Source organism: Vanessa cardui, chromosome Z (genome assembly GCF_905220365.1).
Source record: "Vanessa cardui chromosome Z, ilVanCard2.1, whole genome shotgun sequence".
In the NCBI taxonomy this organism is placed as follows: domain Eukaryota; kingdom Metazoa; phylum Arthropoda; class Insecta; order Lepidoptera; family Nymphalidae; genus Vanessa; species Vanessa cardui.
The window spans coordinates 8,399,547-8,419,083 of record NC_061154.1 but is presented as its reverse complement, the minus strand read 5'-3'; the positions used below and the strand labels follow the sequence as shown (position 1 = coordinate 8,419,083).

Genomic DNA, 19,537 nt, shown 5'->3' with positions numbered 1-19,537 from the left:
AGTAAGGAGTAAGGAATACAAATCACTGAACAATACTCTCTTATGCTACGAACTATGTAATTTCAACTTTTTTTATTAACACGTTGTTTAACTGTTTAATATTGTTAATTACACTTTCAATAAAAAGTTAAGCTTTATAGCGAATGTCATGATCTTTTATTGTTTCAGTAGATAATACTTTTACTATCAATAATATAACTGTAAGATAATACTTGCTTAAATTCAAGTCAATAGCCCAGCTCATTTGTGCAAATGATATATATATAAAATATCATCGTTGATCGTTGATTATCTCTTTCTATTAGTGTAAACTGAATTAAAATCCATTTAGTAGTTGAGTAAGTGCAATTCAAAATTATGAAATCACAAGTATTTTCTCAAATAAATAAATTTGATACAAATATTTGAAATGATTTCGCTATTTACACCCTTTGGAAAATATCAAAAGAACTCATGGCAACACTGGATGGCGTGGGTTCTTTGGTAGTCATTGTTAGCGATTTTATTTAGCGTGGGTTGAGTGGTTGGTGGGTGCGTTTTGAATAATCAAGTAATTGGTGAGTTTAATGTACGTATTAGAACGTAATTATAAGTTATTTGCAACATGAATCGACATTGCAACTACACATGATACTATATCAAACAGAATGTATCTTAGAAGATATCAGAGTTCGATTTATTTTTTTTATTGTATATCTTCGAATGTTTAATAATCATTAAATTTCAGCGTCGGTGCGAATGTATTATTATTGATATAGTGTTAAATGTCTTTAAAAATGATATTGAATTCTCTTTAAATATCGAATACTGAAAGAGGTCCAGGAATCCATTCAATATGAACTAGCTTGTTGTGCTTGCTTTGGTTGATGACAAGGAGTAATATTTTGCATATGAAAATAACTTATGATATAGATATGATGAAATAATTTCAGATTAGTATTAGAAAATAATTGATTCTGTTATGTTACGCGCACACACACACGATAATATTGACAAAATTGACAATAATATTCTTCTATATGAGGGCCCGCGTATTGCAAATAATATTGTCAATATTTATTAAGAAAACAAGCATAGACACGGATTGGTGCTCAAATTACCCGTTTATAATTATTATGTGAAGTGGATAATAAGAAGAAAGCTATAGTATTATTTATTGCAATAACTTTTTGAGAGCACTGAATGTATAAAGAAAATATTGGATTAAAGACAAGATGTAAACGAAAACATCAGTGCTGTTGCACGAAAATATTACTATCCTGTGGCCTCTTAAATTCTATTCTAAAATATTCCCTTAAAGAATTGTTTTTTTTTTTACAGATCTATTCTAGGTTCTTACATTTTTAGAAATTACTGATGACTTGAAACTGGCCTTCTTGACTCTGTTGATACATTTAGATTTATATATATTTACACATATTCCAAAGTTCTGAACTTGTTTTCCATAATCTAATACATACATTTAAATATTCTTAAGCATTATATATTATTTCAGTATCCCTTATATTATTTTCAAGGAATATTTAAAATTTTTTTCAAAAAAAAACATATTTAGCCATGGACCTGCTAACATATAATAATATTGAGATAACCTTGGCTGGGGCCTCCCCTTGATGCTGACAAAATATTTTTAAACATATGAAAATAGACTATCTTACTGATTTGTATGACTAGCTTTTCTTAATCATATAGGCAGGAAAATCAGACACCTTATGGTTAGTGGTCACAACTGCCTATAGACATCTGTACTGTAAGAAATATTAATAATTTCTAATACAAGCAATACACCGTCAACCTTAGGAACTAAGATGTTATCAGATGCTCGATAAGCCTTCAAACCTGAATATAACAATACTTAATATTGCTGTTTGGGGGTAGAGATGTGAGCAAACTGAAATTTAATAACATAAAATGTTATAATTGTGATATAAGATTTTTTATTATTGTATCTGAAATTATTTCAATAACTTAAATATTTTAAATATAAGCTACTAATCTAGTTTTTGTTATGTTTACTACTTGATGATTATTTAAATAGTAAAATTTCTATAATTTTTAAATAAACTGTTTCGTAAAATTTTTATAGGGCTATATATAAGATTTTGGCAAAAAAGTCTATATATTTCTACACATTTTCAAATCTCAGCTTCAGCGAATTCTTTTTAACACAAATAATGATCCAATTTTGTTTTTGTTAGTTTTTTCTGGTTTTAGTAATTCATAAGTATTTATTTAATCAAATCAAAATAAAGTTAATTAAAAGGTATCTAATCATTCATCAACATTTGTTATAAAAATCGTAAATATTTTTGGGTAATGAATAAAGTATTTGCATTGCGAAAAATTGTATTGCATTAGAAAATAAACTTTGTTTCAAAGCAGTGTCTAATCATATGTAAAATAATGTGTTCATCTTGTAACCTCACAATGTTTTCCTTTGCTAAGCTCAACATGAATTATGAACAAAAATTAGGTACATGAAAAGGCATATGATATGCCAGAAGAAAAACATTTAAAGAGTATATGCCTTTGCCTACATTTTTTATGTATATTATATTTGTGGTACATATACTGTGAATTCATTAAAAAAATAAACAATCAGTTGTAACTTTTACTCAAATACTTTACGATATTTGCCAATGCGAATTATATAATATAACAGTCTTGGCTGTACTGCTGTGTGTAAATCTATAAGAAACATGTATCAAAACAATATTGTCAATACAATTTCAAATATCTATATTAATAATAAATTAAGTGAATTAGATTATAAGCAACTATATTCTGTTTGAATTCACTATAGTAATTAACTAGCAAGTTGTCTGTAGTTGCAGACGTTATTTAATTTATTTTAAATATAAAATGTTTTAAAATAAAAGTATATATTTTGTTTCATTTCAGAAATCTAATCGCTAGCAAGGCATTGTGGATGCCACAAAGGTATATTATTTAATATTTTTTTCATATACAAATATGTCTCATATTTGTCGTATAATTTATATAAATATAATATTATGTATACATTTTAACATACTTTTAATTTTTTACAATTTCAGGCCACAATGTCACAACAATATAGTTTGCGGTGGAATAACCACCAGCCCAACTTTATTTCCATGTTTGGGACATTACTGGCTACCAAGAATTTGGTTGATGTTACCCTTGCCGCTGAGGGTCAGCATTTAGTTGCCCACAAGGTCGTACTGTCAGCATGTAGCACCTACTTCCATGTAAGTTTTTATAAAAAAGTTTTCATTCTAGTCTTTTAATTATTAAATAGGATAAAATAATGTTGTAAGTAATGATTTAGATATTTTTAAATCGCCGCAGAGGCTTCATTATTTAAATAAAATTGTTATAAATCATTAATTAAATTATTTTTTTAAATATTTTTCAGTCTTTGTTCGTGGACAACCCGTCACACCATCCTATAGTAATATTGAAGGATGTAACATTCAACAACTTATGTACAATGGTGGATTTCATGTATTATGGAGAAGTCAATGTTACTGAGGAACAGTTACCACAGGTTAATATTTATTAATATGTATAGAATGGTATAGAGATTTTTAAACATGCATCATAATGTAATTTTCTAATGATGTTACAGGTTTTAGAAACAGCGAAAATATTAAAAATCAAGGGACTGACAGAAATGCCAGACTCAACATCACTTACCAGATCTCAGGGAGCGTCAGCAGACTTTCCAAACCCAGAAAATTCCAATGAGACCAACAGACCCTCAGTTTCTCCATCATCACCCAATATTAAACGAAAACGGTAGCGTTTTATTTTTTAAGTATTTAAATGGACATTGTTCGTATATTTAACATTTTGCTTGTTTATTTAGCAATTTACAGATAATAATCATTCGTTTACATTAAGGTATTTGTATTTTGATCGTCACTTTTTTATTACAGGCGTCGCGTAAGTTCAACTGGTTCAGGTGTAAATTTGGTAACAGACGACAACAGAAGTAATGATTGTGGTCAGAACTTGGAATTGATGCGAGAGGCGGTCACGCTTAGCAGTGTACCTCAGCAGAAACGACGAGAACTAGATGAAAGGATGGACAACCAGGTGAGCCTATTGGTGTGTTTTTGAATCTTTTTATTATTAATTTTTAAAGCAGGCAGGCAGGAAAAATTGCCTATTGTTGTCCAAAAAATCGGCATATGAGCCACAATGTAACATACAATAAGTGTCAGTGTCGCTGATTGATGGTAGAGTATGCGATAAGTGGGGGTTGACTTGCACACAGATACAGTTAATAAATCATACTTTAATTGACCAATTCAAATTATTCTTATAAATTCTATGTGAGATTAAATAAGTCAAAGGAAAATAGATTATTTATGTATGTACTTCAAATTTATACAAAATTATTACAAAACCATTTAACAATATGAATGAAACTCTATTTCAGACTGGAGAGCCCTCGAATATCAATATAGATCAACTTGCTATTGACTCAAATGCAGTTGGAATGTCACAAGGTAAGATAAAAGAGCGTTAGAAAAAGATGAGGAATGTAACGCATTCCACAGTGTTTTGACACTTCATGTCAGCTTATAGTTTACATATTGCTATTAGCTAAAAACTACCTAAATGTGATATATATATTTATTAAAATATTCGTATGTCAACAAAATTGATAACACACCTGTCCCTGAAATTTAATATGTTAGGTTCTTGGAAAGATAAAGAGAAATTTCTATATACCAACTAAAAGTTTTATATTAAATTTTATAAAAGTACACATTATATTTTCAAAACGCAATCCTTTCGAAAACTAGGCAAATCGTAACTATATTATTTCGTTTTAATACATTCAATATGAGATAGCACTCAATTGTCAATGAAATGTAATAATTAGGCGTGTTAATGTTGAGATGGTGTAAGGTCTTGATAGCAATCAGAGATAAAATTGGACCATGCTGAGTAGAAATGTACCAACCCACAGCGACTTAAATGAGGAAATAAGTGTTATGAAATATATTCAAAATAACATGTATAGTACACAACTTAGATGTAGCATCAGCACATTCAATAAAACCAATTGCTGCCGATTTATACAACCAATAGAAATAGCTCCCTATCGCGCCTACTCGTCAGTTGGTTGAACATGAAAAAAGCAAGTGCATGTAAATCGATGTGACAAATTGACGAATATATTAGGTCATATGATATTACTAAATATTACGTTTGAGTAAAGATCATTTACATAAGAAATATATATTAATAATTTGGGATAGCGTACGTAAAATCGGTTGTGATCCGTTTTACGAATGCCAATGCTACATCTAAATTGTGTCGTACTATACATTATTAAGTTATGTACATACACAATAAAAAATAATTTACTCTTTTATGCCAGAATAACTATCGAGGGGTTTTGGGTTGGAAAATATTTACAAAATAAACAAAAAAAAAACAACTCGGTCCAATTGTGAGTAGTGTGTTTTGGATATCAGCTGATGAATATATGTGGATAATGGCGATAATGGTTTCCTATAAATCGTTGATCGGGTGAAGGCAGTATTGTCAGAAAAAAAAAACAATTGACTGAATCGACAATTGCATATTCGATTGTTGATTCATTCGCGGAAAAAATCGGGCTTGCGATTATTGATTCATACCTATAAGAGCGTGGGCAAGGCTAATCGATTGTTTTATCGATTTTTTGTGATCGTAGTCGATTATTGGTCAAGATCGCGTGTTTAGTTATATTTAGAGTACAACATTACTTTATATAATAGTGCCGAAGGCGTCGATAGTGTTTGTTTTAATAGTTATGGTGGACGGCTTTTGTAAAAGTCAATGCAAATATATGTGTAATTATATATTTTATTCGAAATAAATACAATTATCTTCTGACTTTCTTATTATGTTGGTCCTCTTAGTCCCCGCTGGCATAAGCACGCACTATAAAATATGAAACGATTCAAATTGAAATAATATTTAAAATCGAAGTCATTGATTTCATTTATTGCGGGCCTGTGTGAATACACCCTTACCTATATAAATATATAAAAGGTATATAACATTACAGCTTAAACTCTTAATAAAAAATAACCAACTATCGAATGATATCGACCGCTTATAAAAGCAATCCCTTGGCTCAACGCATTGTCAGTAAATCTCAACTTATTAAGAATTTTACTCTTATTATAAACAATAATATAAACGTAAATGTTGGGATTATATTGTGATATATTTGCTATACAGATATACCACTACACATCAATGTGTAGCTTTTCTTATTACTGAGTAGACAATATTACATATATAAATAATATTTATACAATGAATTATATACTTGAAAAATATTTATTCGCCGGTTGTATTACATTTATTAAACTTAAAACTAGTCTTAGTAACATCTTAATCGATTATTAACTAAAATGTCGTCATAAAGCATACAAAATAAAAATAATAACGAATACTAGCGAAACACTATTTAAAAAAAAGAAACGATAAAAAAAACATTCATATTAGAAAATTTTATAGAAATAGACGTTATTTTAAAATATTACCAACAATGAAATAAAAAGAATAACCCAAAAACAATACTATTTTACAAATTATTTAAAAGTTATGTAAGAAGACCCATAATCATTATCAATAATAAATAAATTGCAATTATTATATACGATATACAAATTTAAGAAGTAATCGTTAAACATTAGAAATCCAGACAATTAGTGACGTGATAATAGGTTTAATAAATAGACTGCGAACTTTTATTATGTAAATTGTGTTCTAAGTAGTCGATCAACATTAAAAAAAGCCTTAAAGTTATTCCAGTGATATGGTTTTCTTACTTTTATCAGAAGTGGAATAACGGAATGTCTGTTTGTCGATGACACGATGTTTCTATTCGAACACATAACTCGTTATTTCGTCTGCCATGTCAGTGTCGTACCTTTCGAGACTGTACTATTGTACTAACGTGTAACGTGTAAAATAGGCGAATCCGTGTTATCTAAATAAATAATCGTGGCTGTAGGCTTATTGTTGATATTTTTTTCTAAAAATAGACACAAACTTTGTCTTTCAGGGAAGGGAGATCAATGACATATGTAGTTTTAATATATATTTTTTATTTTTTTTCTTTAATTGTATTACAAAATCATTTATCTCTCTTCCCAGGACAATGGAGTATGTTGGAGCATACATACCCTCGGTATCCGAACGCTTGTCTTGGCGGCGGCGGGTTCCAACCTGATCAGGGGATGTATCTCAATAACGTTATTAATCAACACGGAGATCCGGACATGAATCATTACGGTCAGACGCTAGGAGTCCCGGGCCCGGCTCCCGGGCCCAGTTGTGTCGCCGAAGCCCAGCCGAACCAGATGCAACAGATGAATCCAACGCCGCAGAGACGACGTCGCCAGACAAACCCACAAGACGCAGAGAATTTCCAAAAAGCACTGGAAGCTGTACGGGTCGGTGGCATAGGATTCTGTAAAGCGGCGAGACTATTCGGAGTGAACAACCGAACGCTATGGCTCGAATATAAAAAGAAGGGCTATCCAAACAACCGGCCCAGTATAAAGAGCAGAATCAAACGCGAGCACGTGACCCCGCCCCCGGAGCACAAGGAGGAGCCGCAGCAGCCGGACCAGCAGATGGCCTTAATATGTCCCCCGCACTCGGTGCCCGTCGGTTTCATAGACCCGCGGCCCGTCGACTTCCCCCTCCAAGTCAACAACGCCCCCCTGAACATTATCAACGGCGTAAACTTTCCGATGCAATAGAACGCGGCGTGCGGGGTGCAAGCGAACGAGTCGTTCTCCTTGTGACCCGAGTGGCAGGGCGGCGAGTGCGGGCCGCCCCACGCCGCGCCCCTCGCGCCCCTCGCGCCCCTCGCGCCCTCGCCGCCCTTGCCGCCCTTGCGCCCGCAGACACGCTACGATATCTATATGCAAATGCCCTTGTAAATATTGTTATTCATTCATGTTCATTATCGTCCAGTATTACTCGGTACCCAGTCGGATACAGAATATAAATAAATAATTAAATATTAAATGTATTAAAGTGAGCGGACGGTGCAGGCCACACGCGTCCTTTAGCCATAAACTGTAAGGTATGTTAAGATCTCAGTAGAAAGGTAAGTAAATACAGGTATTTGATATCAGCTTTTTATAAATAAATTCCTATCATTAAAAGTTATTTGTGAATCGAAGCATGTGATAGTGAATTTGTCGAACCACGGGATAAAACGGTTCAGAAAACTTGATAACTAAATGATATTTTCTGCTATCTATGTTTCACTGCCGGTTCTTGAAACGTTACCTCATAATGCGGTGCATCTCTTAAATTTAATAAGTTGCTGAAGCGATGTCTCAAATAACACTGGCAATCTACGATAACATTACGTACTCTTTTATTTACTTCACTTATGATCCAGATATAGATTGACGTTTCATTTAAAAATCACTTGCATAGAGCTGGACCTTATATGTCTTGCTCATACAGATGAAATGCCAAAGTTCAGAAGTAACGTCTTCTTTTTTTTTTTGAATTTTAATTTCATGTCCAGCCAGTTTGGTTTTAATTATCGTACACCATTATATACAGTCACCTATCGAAGATTAGGTGTCATAGTGTATATTATTATTCTTAATTTAACGTATGGTGATCCCAGGACTTGTGCTATAAAAAAAGTATGTTCAATATTTTTCTAATCTATTTCTGTAATGACTACCTTTGACTGTTAATAGTTTTACAGGTTCGAATCGAATCGGTGATTGTAATTATATATCAGGGAGTAAATTTCAGCTCTATGCAAAGAAATTAACGAAAAGCCTAATTTGATCGGAGTTTAAGATGACAAATTTTGATTATTTTCGATTCAACTTAAGTTAACGTGACTTGTGAATAGATGGCATAACTTAACCAGATTATATGTATAAATAGGATTTTGGATACGAGCATTTTCGATAACTACTGAACATTCAAATTTTTTAATTTAACCTCTATGTTGTAACATTTTAATAACTACTATACGTACGTGTCTAAGTTCATTAAAGAGACGCCGTCTTAACGAATAACTAAGAAGTAGTTAGTGACAATATCTCCTCGTAGATTGCTGTTAAAATCAATGTCTCTTTCAAAATACGTAAAAATAATAATATATAATATTAAATCTTTGGAAAAAACGTTATCCCTAATAATAGGGACGAATCCTTCTGATGACATTTCTTTAATAATTATCTCTTGTATCGTAACGAGATGCGATATTCTTGCTCTATATTCAGTAATGTAAATACGTCATGTTTTTCGATGTAATAAACTTTGTATATTTGTGCTGCCTGTTATATAATATAATTTACGTTCGATTGTCTTACGTCAATCGTCTGTTTGAACGTTACCGTTTTGAATAGTTAATAGCACATTCTGCATAATGGTATCTTCAATTGGTGATTTAGTGGCTAACGAATATTCTTTTTTTTTTAAATAATATTCTTCAACGATTAATGAATATATATTTTTTTCATAATTAACACCTTTTTATGCAAAAGAAAGCGAAAATGAAGTCTTATCATTAGTTTGAATTGGAAACATAAAAAGCTGCGTTGAAATAGTTGGCTTTTACAATGTATTAATTCATGTGAGCAATAAAACGTTTAGGCATGGAGACTGATAAGCTAAAATAATTTAATTGATGTTTTGAAAAAAATAACGCAAATTTAGAAAAAAACGTGTAGGTACTTTTTAAACGTGCCCGCGTCACTGGAGTTATTACACTATATGATTTTTAGATATTCTAACTATTAAGATTGTCTATAGATGTAATTGTGTACGTATATTTAGGGGACACTTAATTATGCATATCACTAGATGTGTTCTAGGTTTGACAATATTTTGTAATAAATTAAGCTGACAAAACACAAGCCGGCTACAAAGTATATAATACAAAGAAATATCAATTTTAAATAAAAAACTCGCGTTCCAAATTATTAAATAAAGATTTAAAAAACGAAAAAATTTTCAACGGAACGAAATAACGTTTTTTTTTTTTATTTATTTAAGACCATGGTCATTTTAATTACACTTGTATAATATAGCAAGCATATTTGACTATTGAGGAGATGATAAATCGCTAAAATCGGGTGCAAAAATTTAAGTACCATCGAGTACATACTACAGCGTATCTCCGGGCATCAAAATAACAGATTAAATATTTAATTTTCTAATTCTTAAAACCGTGTAGTGTAATAATCCTTCCCCTAAACTTCTAGAACGACAGTCATGTCATGCAATTATGTAAGTCATAATATTGTAGGAAAATCTATAATGTTCTTTTGTTGTTCATAATTGAAAGTTTCAATAATGATAATTACATTGAAAATTTAATTGCATCGCATTTAATCAATTTCTTTACTTATAACTGTAAAGCTAAATCTTTATTTGTATCGATATACAGAAATATTATCAAATATTTTTCTATTCTTTATATTATTTACCATAAGTTCTTAAGTGAAGTTGAATATCGTAAAATGATTATCGTATAGCATTTATTTTGTTCTCATTAATCTTCAGAAAATTAATTTCAAATATGACTTTATTTTTTATTATATTATTTATATAAAAACTTGTTATATTAAACATAACGAATCTGGTATGATATCAAATTATCGATCTCCGTTGTATATACTGAAATAATAAGAATCTATCATGAAATATGATAATTCTATTATTTTTATTGACATGCATTTATAGATATATAAGGGTTTACATAAAAATGCGGATGTTTTCATTTATCAAATAGCTATTTTTAATATATGAAGTTTACTACGTACAACTAATCTATATTAATCTGATTCCAAGTAAAAGCATTTCTTAACGTAAATACGTATAGTGTTACTTTCGTTATTACTTATTTTTCCCCCTATATACCATAGATTAAAGTATCAAGACCAGTGTGCGAAGTTTAAAAGAAACAGTACTTACAATCTAAGCACAAATTATACCTTCGTATTAAATATTTAATTACAGTTGCAGGTCATCTGTACTTACTACATTTAAGACTTAAGTTGTAGATTAAAAAAAATCCGTTAAAGATTCAAATTTGTGATGTAACATTATTATTGTTACATCTAGGGCAAACACATAAGCGAACGACCGTACAACGTTACGACGTCGTGACGAGAAATCTTTCAACGTATAGTACGACACAAATTAGATGTAGCATCGGAAAATGCAATGGAATGAAAATAAAACCGATTATTGTCGATTTACATAACCAATAGAAATAGCTCCCTATCGCGCCATTCGACGCTATTCGTCGCTATAGATTCGCGCGTCAGAGAAAGCAAGTGCATGTAAATCGACGTGTCAAATTGACGGATATATTAGGTCACATGAAATAACAAGTTATTACGATTGTGCAAAAAAAAAAGAATAAATGTTGATAATTTGGCACAGCGTTCTCAATTCGGATGTGCTGTTTTACGAATTTTGCCGATGCTACATCTAAGTTTTGTCGTACTATACGATACCCGCGTGACGACATCGAAGCGTTGTATGCCCTAACAGTGTATTCAAAATAGTCACTAATCAATTCAATTGTTGTTTTATTGGCTTTTAGTTGTGCCAATGCGAGCAATAGTCATTATAATAAGTTATATGTTACACTATGTACGCCTTAAGACATGTTTTTTTAAGGTTATTACTTTTTTTTTGTTTAACTTCCCAACAAATCAAAATAGAACCAAAATGTCTAAAGTGATAAAATAGAAGATGCGATTCATTACCAAATCTGTATCCTCAGCAATAATGGTCTATAACGTATTTCCTATTTAATTTTTGTGAATCATGAGATCTCTGTAATTTATGACTGATTTTTATGTTAGTTATTCTGTTTAATGATAGAAAAAAACTGTGAATTTTTTTAGGTCAGTAACTACTTATATCAACGAGAGGAAATAAGTTAATTTAAGGAACATGTAATTACTAATTGTCGTAAGTTATTTTTTTAATTATAATTTATCGTTCAGCATTTATATATTCTGAACCGAAATAAATTTACTACGTGATTTTTTTTTGTGTAAGTATATGTATATATTTCAAGCGTAGTAAAAGGAAACTTAAGTATAATATAATGAATAATGTGAAAAGTAAGAAAGAAAACTATCGAAAATATCTAAGAATCTATTCGTTTGAAATATCTAGTGCCATTTAAATATTCTTTTGAATTCATTAATAATCTATTTTATTTGGATTATTAATTTATACTTTATATATTTTCAATATATAGTTATTATTTGTTGTACCCATAAATATACATAGAGAACGAAGCGTGTTCTTTCTTTTTCTCTTTATTTTTAAGGGAGGGTTTTTTCTATTTAGAAAATGTCACCCTCATATTGCTGAGTTCTTTCTTTATACCTTCTAATTTCTACCACGACTGGAGTGATAATATAATGAGGACGCGCGTTTTTTGCTCTTGTTAATCTGACAGTTATAAAGAGTTACTTGCAAATTTTATATAATTGTTTTAGTTCAATTTACATAAAACACGACTTATTAATTTAGTAACTTTGCCAACGTCAGCGCAGTAAATTCTTTGTTCAAATATAAAAGGAATTTAAAACCTAAATCATGTTCTATATAATCAACGTCAAGTGCAATGGGTCAAGATGAATTAACTCTCTTAACTAATTACCATGCTACAATACGTAGAAGAGATTTATACTTTATATAGTAAATTATTATATTATTTGTGCCCAAAGCTGCTTACATACTTATGGATTGTACAAGTTGATTACTGTCAGGAGGTGAATTCGCGTTAAGTATCTCTATTTATATCTGTGGGTGCTTCCTTTTGATTTTCTCAGGGCTGCTTTTTTTATTACCACCTTTGTTGTGGTATATATATTAAAATTAATGTGACCTAAAATATTGTGTGTGACGAAAATTGTTGGATTTTTATAGCCAGTAAGTAGTTTATTACCGAAAGTTTATTTGTAACGTCTAGTTTTTTTTCTCATTTATATATATAAAAAAACTTGATTTTGTAATTATTGCGTGTAAGATACATTTACCTTCTTTTTCTAACCAAATGTATGATAAATGATATCGGTTCGTGCGTGAAGCTCTATATGAGCGGACAACAGACTAGTGTGTGGAAGTGTTTTAATATTTGAATAATATTTTTATTAAACGAAGATAATTATTATATGGTGGGACTCGAGCTGCTATTTTGGAGGTTACGAACATAATTTCTATTAACATGCGATTTGCATAAAAACATATATATTTTTTATTAAAATATTATTATCATATTAATGAATATCACAAAATGGTTTTTGTACAGTTTCAGTATTATGATTAGTAATTATGAGCAATTTTATAATAATATTATTGCTGGTATAATGCATGCCATGTTAAATTGCGTTTTTAAAATCTACGTCTTAAATGTAAGAAAAAAGCAATTAAATAATAGATAGAGATTGAAACGCAATTTATAACCAGCTTTAATTTTTAATTAAGGAGACGCATGTAGTACGAATAGAATTTCTTAAATTGTTAATTTGTATTACTTATTTGTATTTAAAACCAAACTAGGTAATAAAGTAAATAATAGTTTTGCATAAAAAGTCTTTCAATTACATATTACATACAAATACAGGATATATATACGAAAGTATATCAATATATTTCTATCTTTGTGATTTTTTTTGAATTAGGTAACGAGCCGTTGATAATCGTACTTAAGATTTTTTGGGATGTTTTTGAATTATGTCCAGACCGGCTGATTCGTCAATGTTAAAATATATATACAAATAGGTTTGTAACATCACCAATGTATACTTTTTAAATAATCATTTTGTGTCAAATATCCCAAGGCACATTTTTAGATGATTTAGTTGCAATGATATTCTAATAAACAGATATGTTATATCCATACTAAACAACAGAAAAACGTGTGCCGCACCGAGGACCGTTTATTTTTACATTTCGTTAAAAGTAAAAAGGATAGCTTGATAAAAACAATAAATAAAAGGGATAACTAGATGTTTTAATTACGCAAAACGTATTACTATGTAACTATGATGTATTATAACGTATTACTATGTAAAACGACTAAAGGCAAACGTCCCAATTAGGACGTTTTTTAGTCTTCACTTTTTGCGCGTTAATAACATATCTGTTTACTACAACATCATTATAATGAATTACAGTTGAATTAATATATATGATATTTATTATATGAACTGATATTTTCACATATTTTTTACAAAACAATTGAAATTAAAAAAATATATACATCAATTAATGAAATAAATTGTCAATATTTTTTTTTTACTTTATAAACGTTCTTTTCCGTTAGAGCCCTTGGCTTCACCGTCGGGCGTAAGGATGAGGCGATCGAAATATTTCAAACGGCAGAGCAGAGTTCAACCCGACGAGCGAGAGGTCCGCAAGCAAGTGTCGGAGCCCACGCTCACGGCCGTCGTGCCTGTTTTACAAAAACACGAGTCTTACCCGCAGTATTCGACCACCAAGGTATTTGTATAATCTGACTTATTGTAATACCCCTTGCCGTACATGCTTGCATTCATAAATATGATGGTAATAACGCATACATCTTAACCGATGATTTCGCGTTCAAACCCTGGCAAACACCACTATATATATGTGCTTAATTTGTGTTCATAATTCATCTTGTGCTCGGTGGTGAAGGAAAACATCGTAAGGAAACCTGCATGTGTCTAATTTCATAGAAATTCTGCTACATATGCATTCCACCAACTCGCATTGGAACAGCGTTGTGGAATATGTTCCAAACCAGCTCTCCAAACCCTTAACAGGAGGGCTTAACCCAGAAGTGGGAAATTTAAGTAAAGTAAAAAGTAACACGCCCTGTGTTACTTTTTACTTTACTTTTTTAACCTGGCGTTAATTTTTTTTTTATTGTTCATCAGATATATCGGCCTCGCCCACGTACGGAGCAGGCCGTCGGGTCTCTCCTAATCAGGGCAGTGGCGGTCGTCAACCGTCAGCCGTCCACCACCGCCACCACGACAATGTCAACGAGCTCATTCGAGAGCGTCGTGTCCGAGAGCGTTATTTCAGAGAACCCGGCCCAGACGCATCGCGCGAGCCACACGCCCGCTGTTCGCTCCGGTCCGCCACTTAGCTGCAACTTCTGCTGGAATACAGTCGACGAATGCGGCCGTATTCTCCGCCGGAAAACCCAGTACCATTGCCCCGAATGTCGCACCAACCTGTGCATAGTGCCATGTTTCCACGAGTACCACGACGGACCCGAAGCTGACTCGAGTAATATCGCAAGATGAATTCATTAATTTCTCATGCGTTAAATGGCTCGTTTCGTTTATTTTAGTCGAGTTAACAGATATTGACGCTGCTGAAAATGTTAGTAGTAGGGGTTAGAATACCTCGCGCAAAAGGTGATACTCGGTGTCAAGTTCTTGTTCTCGGCCGTCGCTTGCTGAGTTGAGGTAACATATAATTCTGCCGCGTTATTTTTGGGCTGAAAGTCGTATGTTTATGTTTCTTTTAAAAAGATAGTTTATAAGTTTTTAGGTTGTATCTACCAAATAGATGATTACGTTTGTCTAGTCCCGGATCTTTTTCGCCTAATAAAATATTAACAATGTATTTTTAAAGTAATAAATTTATCCCATTTTCTGATATATTGTACAGATTAAGTGATGAAATGACGTACCTACATGCACTATATTTATTAAACGTTATAAAAGCAATACTTTCTAAGTCTGCAGTAGAGAAATAATAAACAAAGAAATTAATATTTATCCATATGAATCATTATAAAACGTAGTTTTTTAGTTCGGCTGATACTCAAATGCTTGTTTATACCAGTTTGCAAAGAACTACACAAGTAGTACACACTAAGGGGGTAGAAGTGTATCCAGTAATTCGGATTTTGCCAACAAATCTTCGCAGGCAAAACTTTTGAGTACAGCTGGGCCATTCATGTACAAACGTTGAACTCGTAGTAATCAATTACAATATTTAAAATTCACTCGTTGTCAATGAATGTTATATAACAATAAAAAAAATAACAAAAAAAAATATCTATGTAACTAGCTGTGACTTTACTATTTGAATATTAAAGAAATTTTATGCTGTTTAATAGTTATCACCATATGGTATAAAATAAATGTTAAATGTATTTTCGAATCTTGTTGTTAATGATAAAAAGGCGGGCGTCATAAATGAAACGCAGGTCAGATATATTACTGAGACTCGTCACGAAGTAATCATATGTGAAAATGTAGTTTTAATTAATCGTAGCTTTACTTACGAATGGTGCATACGCTGTAATGAAACTATTTGTAATTCTACTTTTCTTATGAATGAAAATTTTGTAAAGGACATTTCGTTCCCATTATATGTAAACGTGCCAAGGTCTGACGTCATGTCCTCAGAGTCGAATGGTTTATTATTCACAATATACTGTATTATTTAATGTTATATTAGATAAGATTAATTTGACTTGGTCGTTTTGAAATGTTAAGCATAGGTAAGTGTATAGAAATATTCTATTAGTGATCTATAATTGGAGTATTTTTTATCAAATGAATATGTATATACCTTTAAAATTTATTAAGTATAAGTTTAAAATATTTTTGAAATGATCGACGAGTTTGTAAATATCAACCCAGTATGTGAAACTTAACCTATTAAAATTACCATTTAAGTGAGAAGCTATTGAGATTAGTCATTAATAATTTTGGTACAAGTTATGTGCAATAATGCCAGGAAAAAATTGTGAGTTTAGCGTATAATATATATAAATATATATGTATATATATATTTAAATATACCTACTAGCGTTTTTAAAACGTTAATAGATTCTTACAATTATTATTATTCTTGTATACCTGTTTAAATTTTACTTAAAGAAGCAATATTTGCGAAGATGTATGAGGTGAAAGAGAAAATTGTATTTTTATAAGAATTTTGGCCTTTGAAAAAAATATTCTATATTTAATGTAATTAGGTCCAAATTGCGTAAAGGAGCACAATATACTACTTACTAGATACCTACGCTATTTGTTAACACTTCGGAAATATATTATGTAGTAAGGGTGCATCGTGATGTCTTTTGACATCGTATCGATTAAAGGCTTGACATGTTAAAGTTTAAGGGGTGACTAATTAAACACGCTGCGTCCTCTTCTATCGAATGTTAAAACAGCGATGACAGAAAGAGATGTCCGCGTTTAAAGTTTATAAGTAAGGCCAGGTGTTGTTATATATATTTTGATGCTCTTCGATGACGTTATATATTTTAAGTTATAGAAAATGACACAGGAGATCGTTTTTAATATGACACAGACTGTATATGTCTATGTATGAATATATACTAATATGAACTTGCTCGGTTCAAGCATTTTGTTGATGAACGAATACATCACAGTCAATTTTGATATAAAATCTATATAATAAGATTTATTCTGTCATTATATACGTCGGCCATGGATGAAGCGTCGTTCCAAATTTAATTGTAAACAAAGTTGTGACTAGGATCGTAGGCTGATGCTTTTGGGAGAGAGTATTTTAATAAGTATTACGACAGTCCCAGTTCAGTAGGCGATAGGATTATTTTTCTCTCAGTTTCGACTATGATACGTTTGAAAATAGTCCTGTGTCATAATTTAAATTATATTTGTGCTGTATATTGCTGAATATATACACCTGATGTTACGTTAATTGAATCAAAATATATTATTATATAAATATTTATTAAATGTAATTTAAAAATAATATAACCAATGTATTGTACTGTATGTTTGAAAATGGAAAAGTTTTTAATATCATAATCTTTTAAATAAAATAACATATCAACGTGGAATAAATCGTCTTTCAGTAGCAATAAAGACATACAATAATATTCTCGCTGCACTGCTAATGTTCTTAATATTAATGGAACTATTTTATATAATATATAAATTAAATATTTTGTAGAGTGAAAAAATAAAAAGTAACTATTATTATATCGAAGTGAGTCCCGCGCATAAAATTCTTAATAAAATGTAAATGTACCTATAACGAAAAACGAACCCCATCAACATTTTGACTAAACGCACAATAATAATGTAGGAATATTTGAAAGTTAATCATATGTCTTCTAAACGAATGCTCAATTTTCCGGCAATTAGGTGCTGATGTTTATGAAATATATTTTTAGAATGTTTATTTTGTATGTAACCTTCTTTACTTGTCATAATTTTATGTTCTTATAAATGAGAACCAGTCTTAATTGAGTTTACAAAAATACAATATTACAAAGTATTCGAATGATAACCATATATGTATTTGGATATAATAAGTGTTGCTTCACGGGTCATTGTATGACGTTATTTACTATAAATATGTACAAGTATTTTAACCCATGATTGGTGTAGTAGGTGTATACTTAAAATAATGTATTGCGATTATCTAAAGTATCGTAATTCCCGTGCTGTTATGATTCATATATCTTACAAAGACTGTCCTCAATGAAATGTCTCTCGATATAAATGTTTAGCATAAATAATGATTCAGAGCACTCGTTCTCGATGTCCATGTATAAGTACATTGTGTAAACGAACTTTTAATGGAAAATATTAAACTCTTCAAATATCTTGTTGTCATAATAAATATTCACGTAGCCAGTTGTACTATTATCTGTTTATTGATGTTGTACACAGATTAATTTTAAACAGTTAAAATACATAATTGTAACGAATTGTCTTCAGAATTCTATGGCCGTTTGAAATAAATAAATGTTTCAATTCAGAAGTTTTTATTTTCTAGTAATACTGACTGTAACCATTAATAAATAAGTAGCGAACAATAACTTCTCGTTAACTCGTGCAGATAATATCAATTTACTGTTAAGATACATGTAATATTACATTACATTGACTGACACTTTTGTCTAGTGGCCAAATTATTATACCATCAGATCAGCAGATCCCGAGGTTCAAACCAAAGGTCGTGCAAATAAAAAAATAGAGGGTTATTTCGTCCATTTGTAGTCCGGAGTCCGGAAATTGGCTGTTTATCCTCCCCTGCATTGCAAACCATTTAAACCGGTTTGTACTGGACAAATTCGGTTCATTTCGGAGTTATTGTTCCAAAACTTTAGCGCGAATGAAAATAATTTATATATATGTTCTTTGTATGTCGGAAAGAAGCAAAGTTTAATGCAGCTAACATAAATATAGGACAGGCCACTAATGAGCTCGGCTTAGTAAACTTTGAACTGTTGCCGACAGATTAGGCAAAATTGGCTTTGAGTAAAACGCCTATTATTTGTAATTGTAGGAATATATCAATAAGAAAAAGTAGTAAAACTATCTGTTTAAAAGTCACTGTCTTCGATTTTGCCAGGAGTAGATATATCTATGAATGGTCTAGCTATCTATAATAATAATTTAATGAGCATAATACAGTGTAATTAGTACTTGTTGATGTTATTTTTTGTTATTAAAACCATCTCATCGCATATCGTAAGATGAATAACATTATTTACTAACTCGACGTT

The 19,537-nt window shown here is 31.0% G+C and overlaps 1 protein-coding gene across 5 annotated transcripts; it reads left to right on the top strand.

The window, feature by feature from the left end:
* The first annotated feature begins 470 nt into the window (after positions 1 to 470).
* Positions 471 to 18,785, top strand: LOC124542915 (protein tramtrack, beta isoform-like). 5 transcript variants are annotated; one of them, XM_047120845.1, is made up of 9 exons: positions 500 to 568; positions 2,902 to 2,940; positions 3,057 to 3,230; positions 3,398 to 3,529; positions 3,611 to 3,780; positions 3,921 to 4,092; positions 4,427 to 4,496; positions 14,345 to 14,520; positions 14,940 to 18,785. In XM_047120845.1, the coding sequence occupies exons 3-9, from the start codon at positions 3,063 to 3,065 to the stop codon at positions 15,312 to 15,314; spliced, it is 1,263 nt and encodes a 420-aa protein (XP_046976801.1). In that variant the 5' UTR covers positions 500 to 568; positions 2,902 to 2,940; positions 3,057 to 3,062; the 3' UTR covers positions 15,315 to 18,785. The 5 variants fall into 5 exon arrangements, with proteins under 5 accessions (XP_046976798.1, XP_046976799.1, XP_046976800.1 ...); XM_047120846.1 differs by having other exon boundaries at positions 501 to 568; positions 3,921 to 4,080; XM_047120842.1 differs by lacking the exons at positions 14,345 to 14,520; positions 14,940 to 18,785 and adding an exon at positions 7,153 to 8,506 and having other exon boundaries at positions 471 to 557.
* Positions 18,786 to 19,537: the final 752 nt, after the last annotated feature.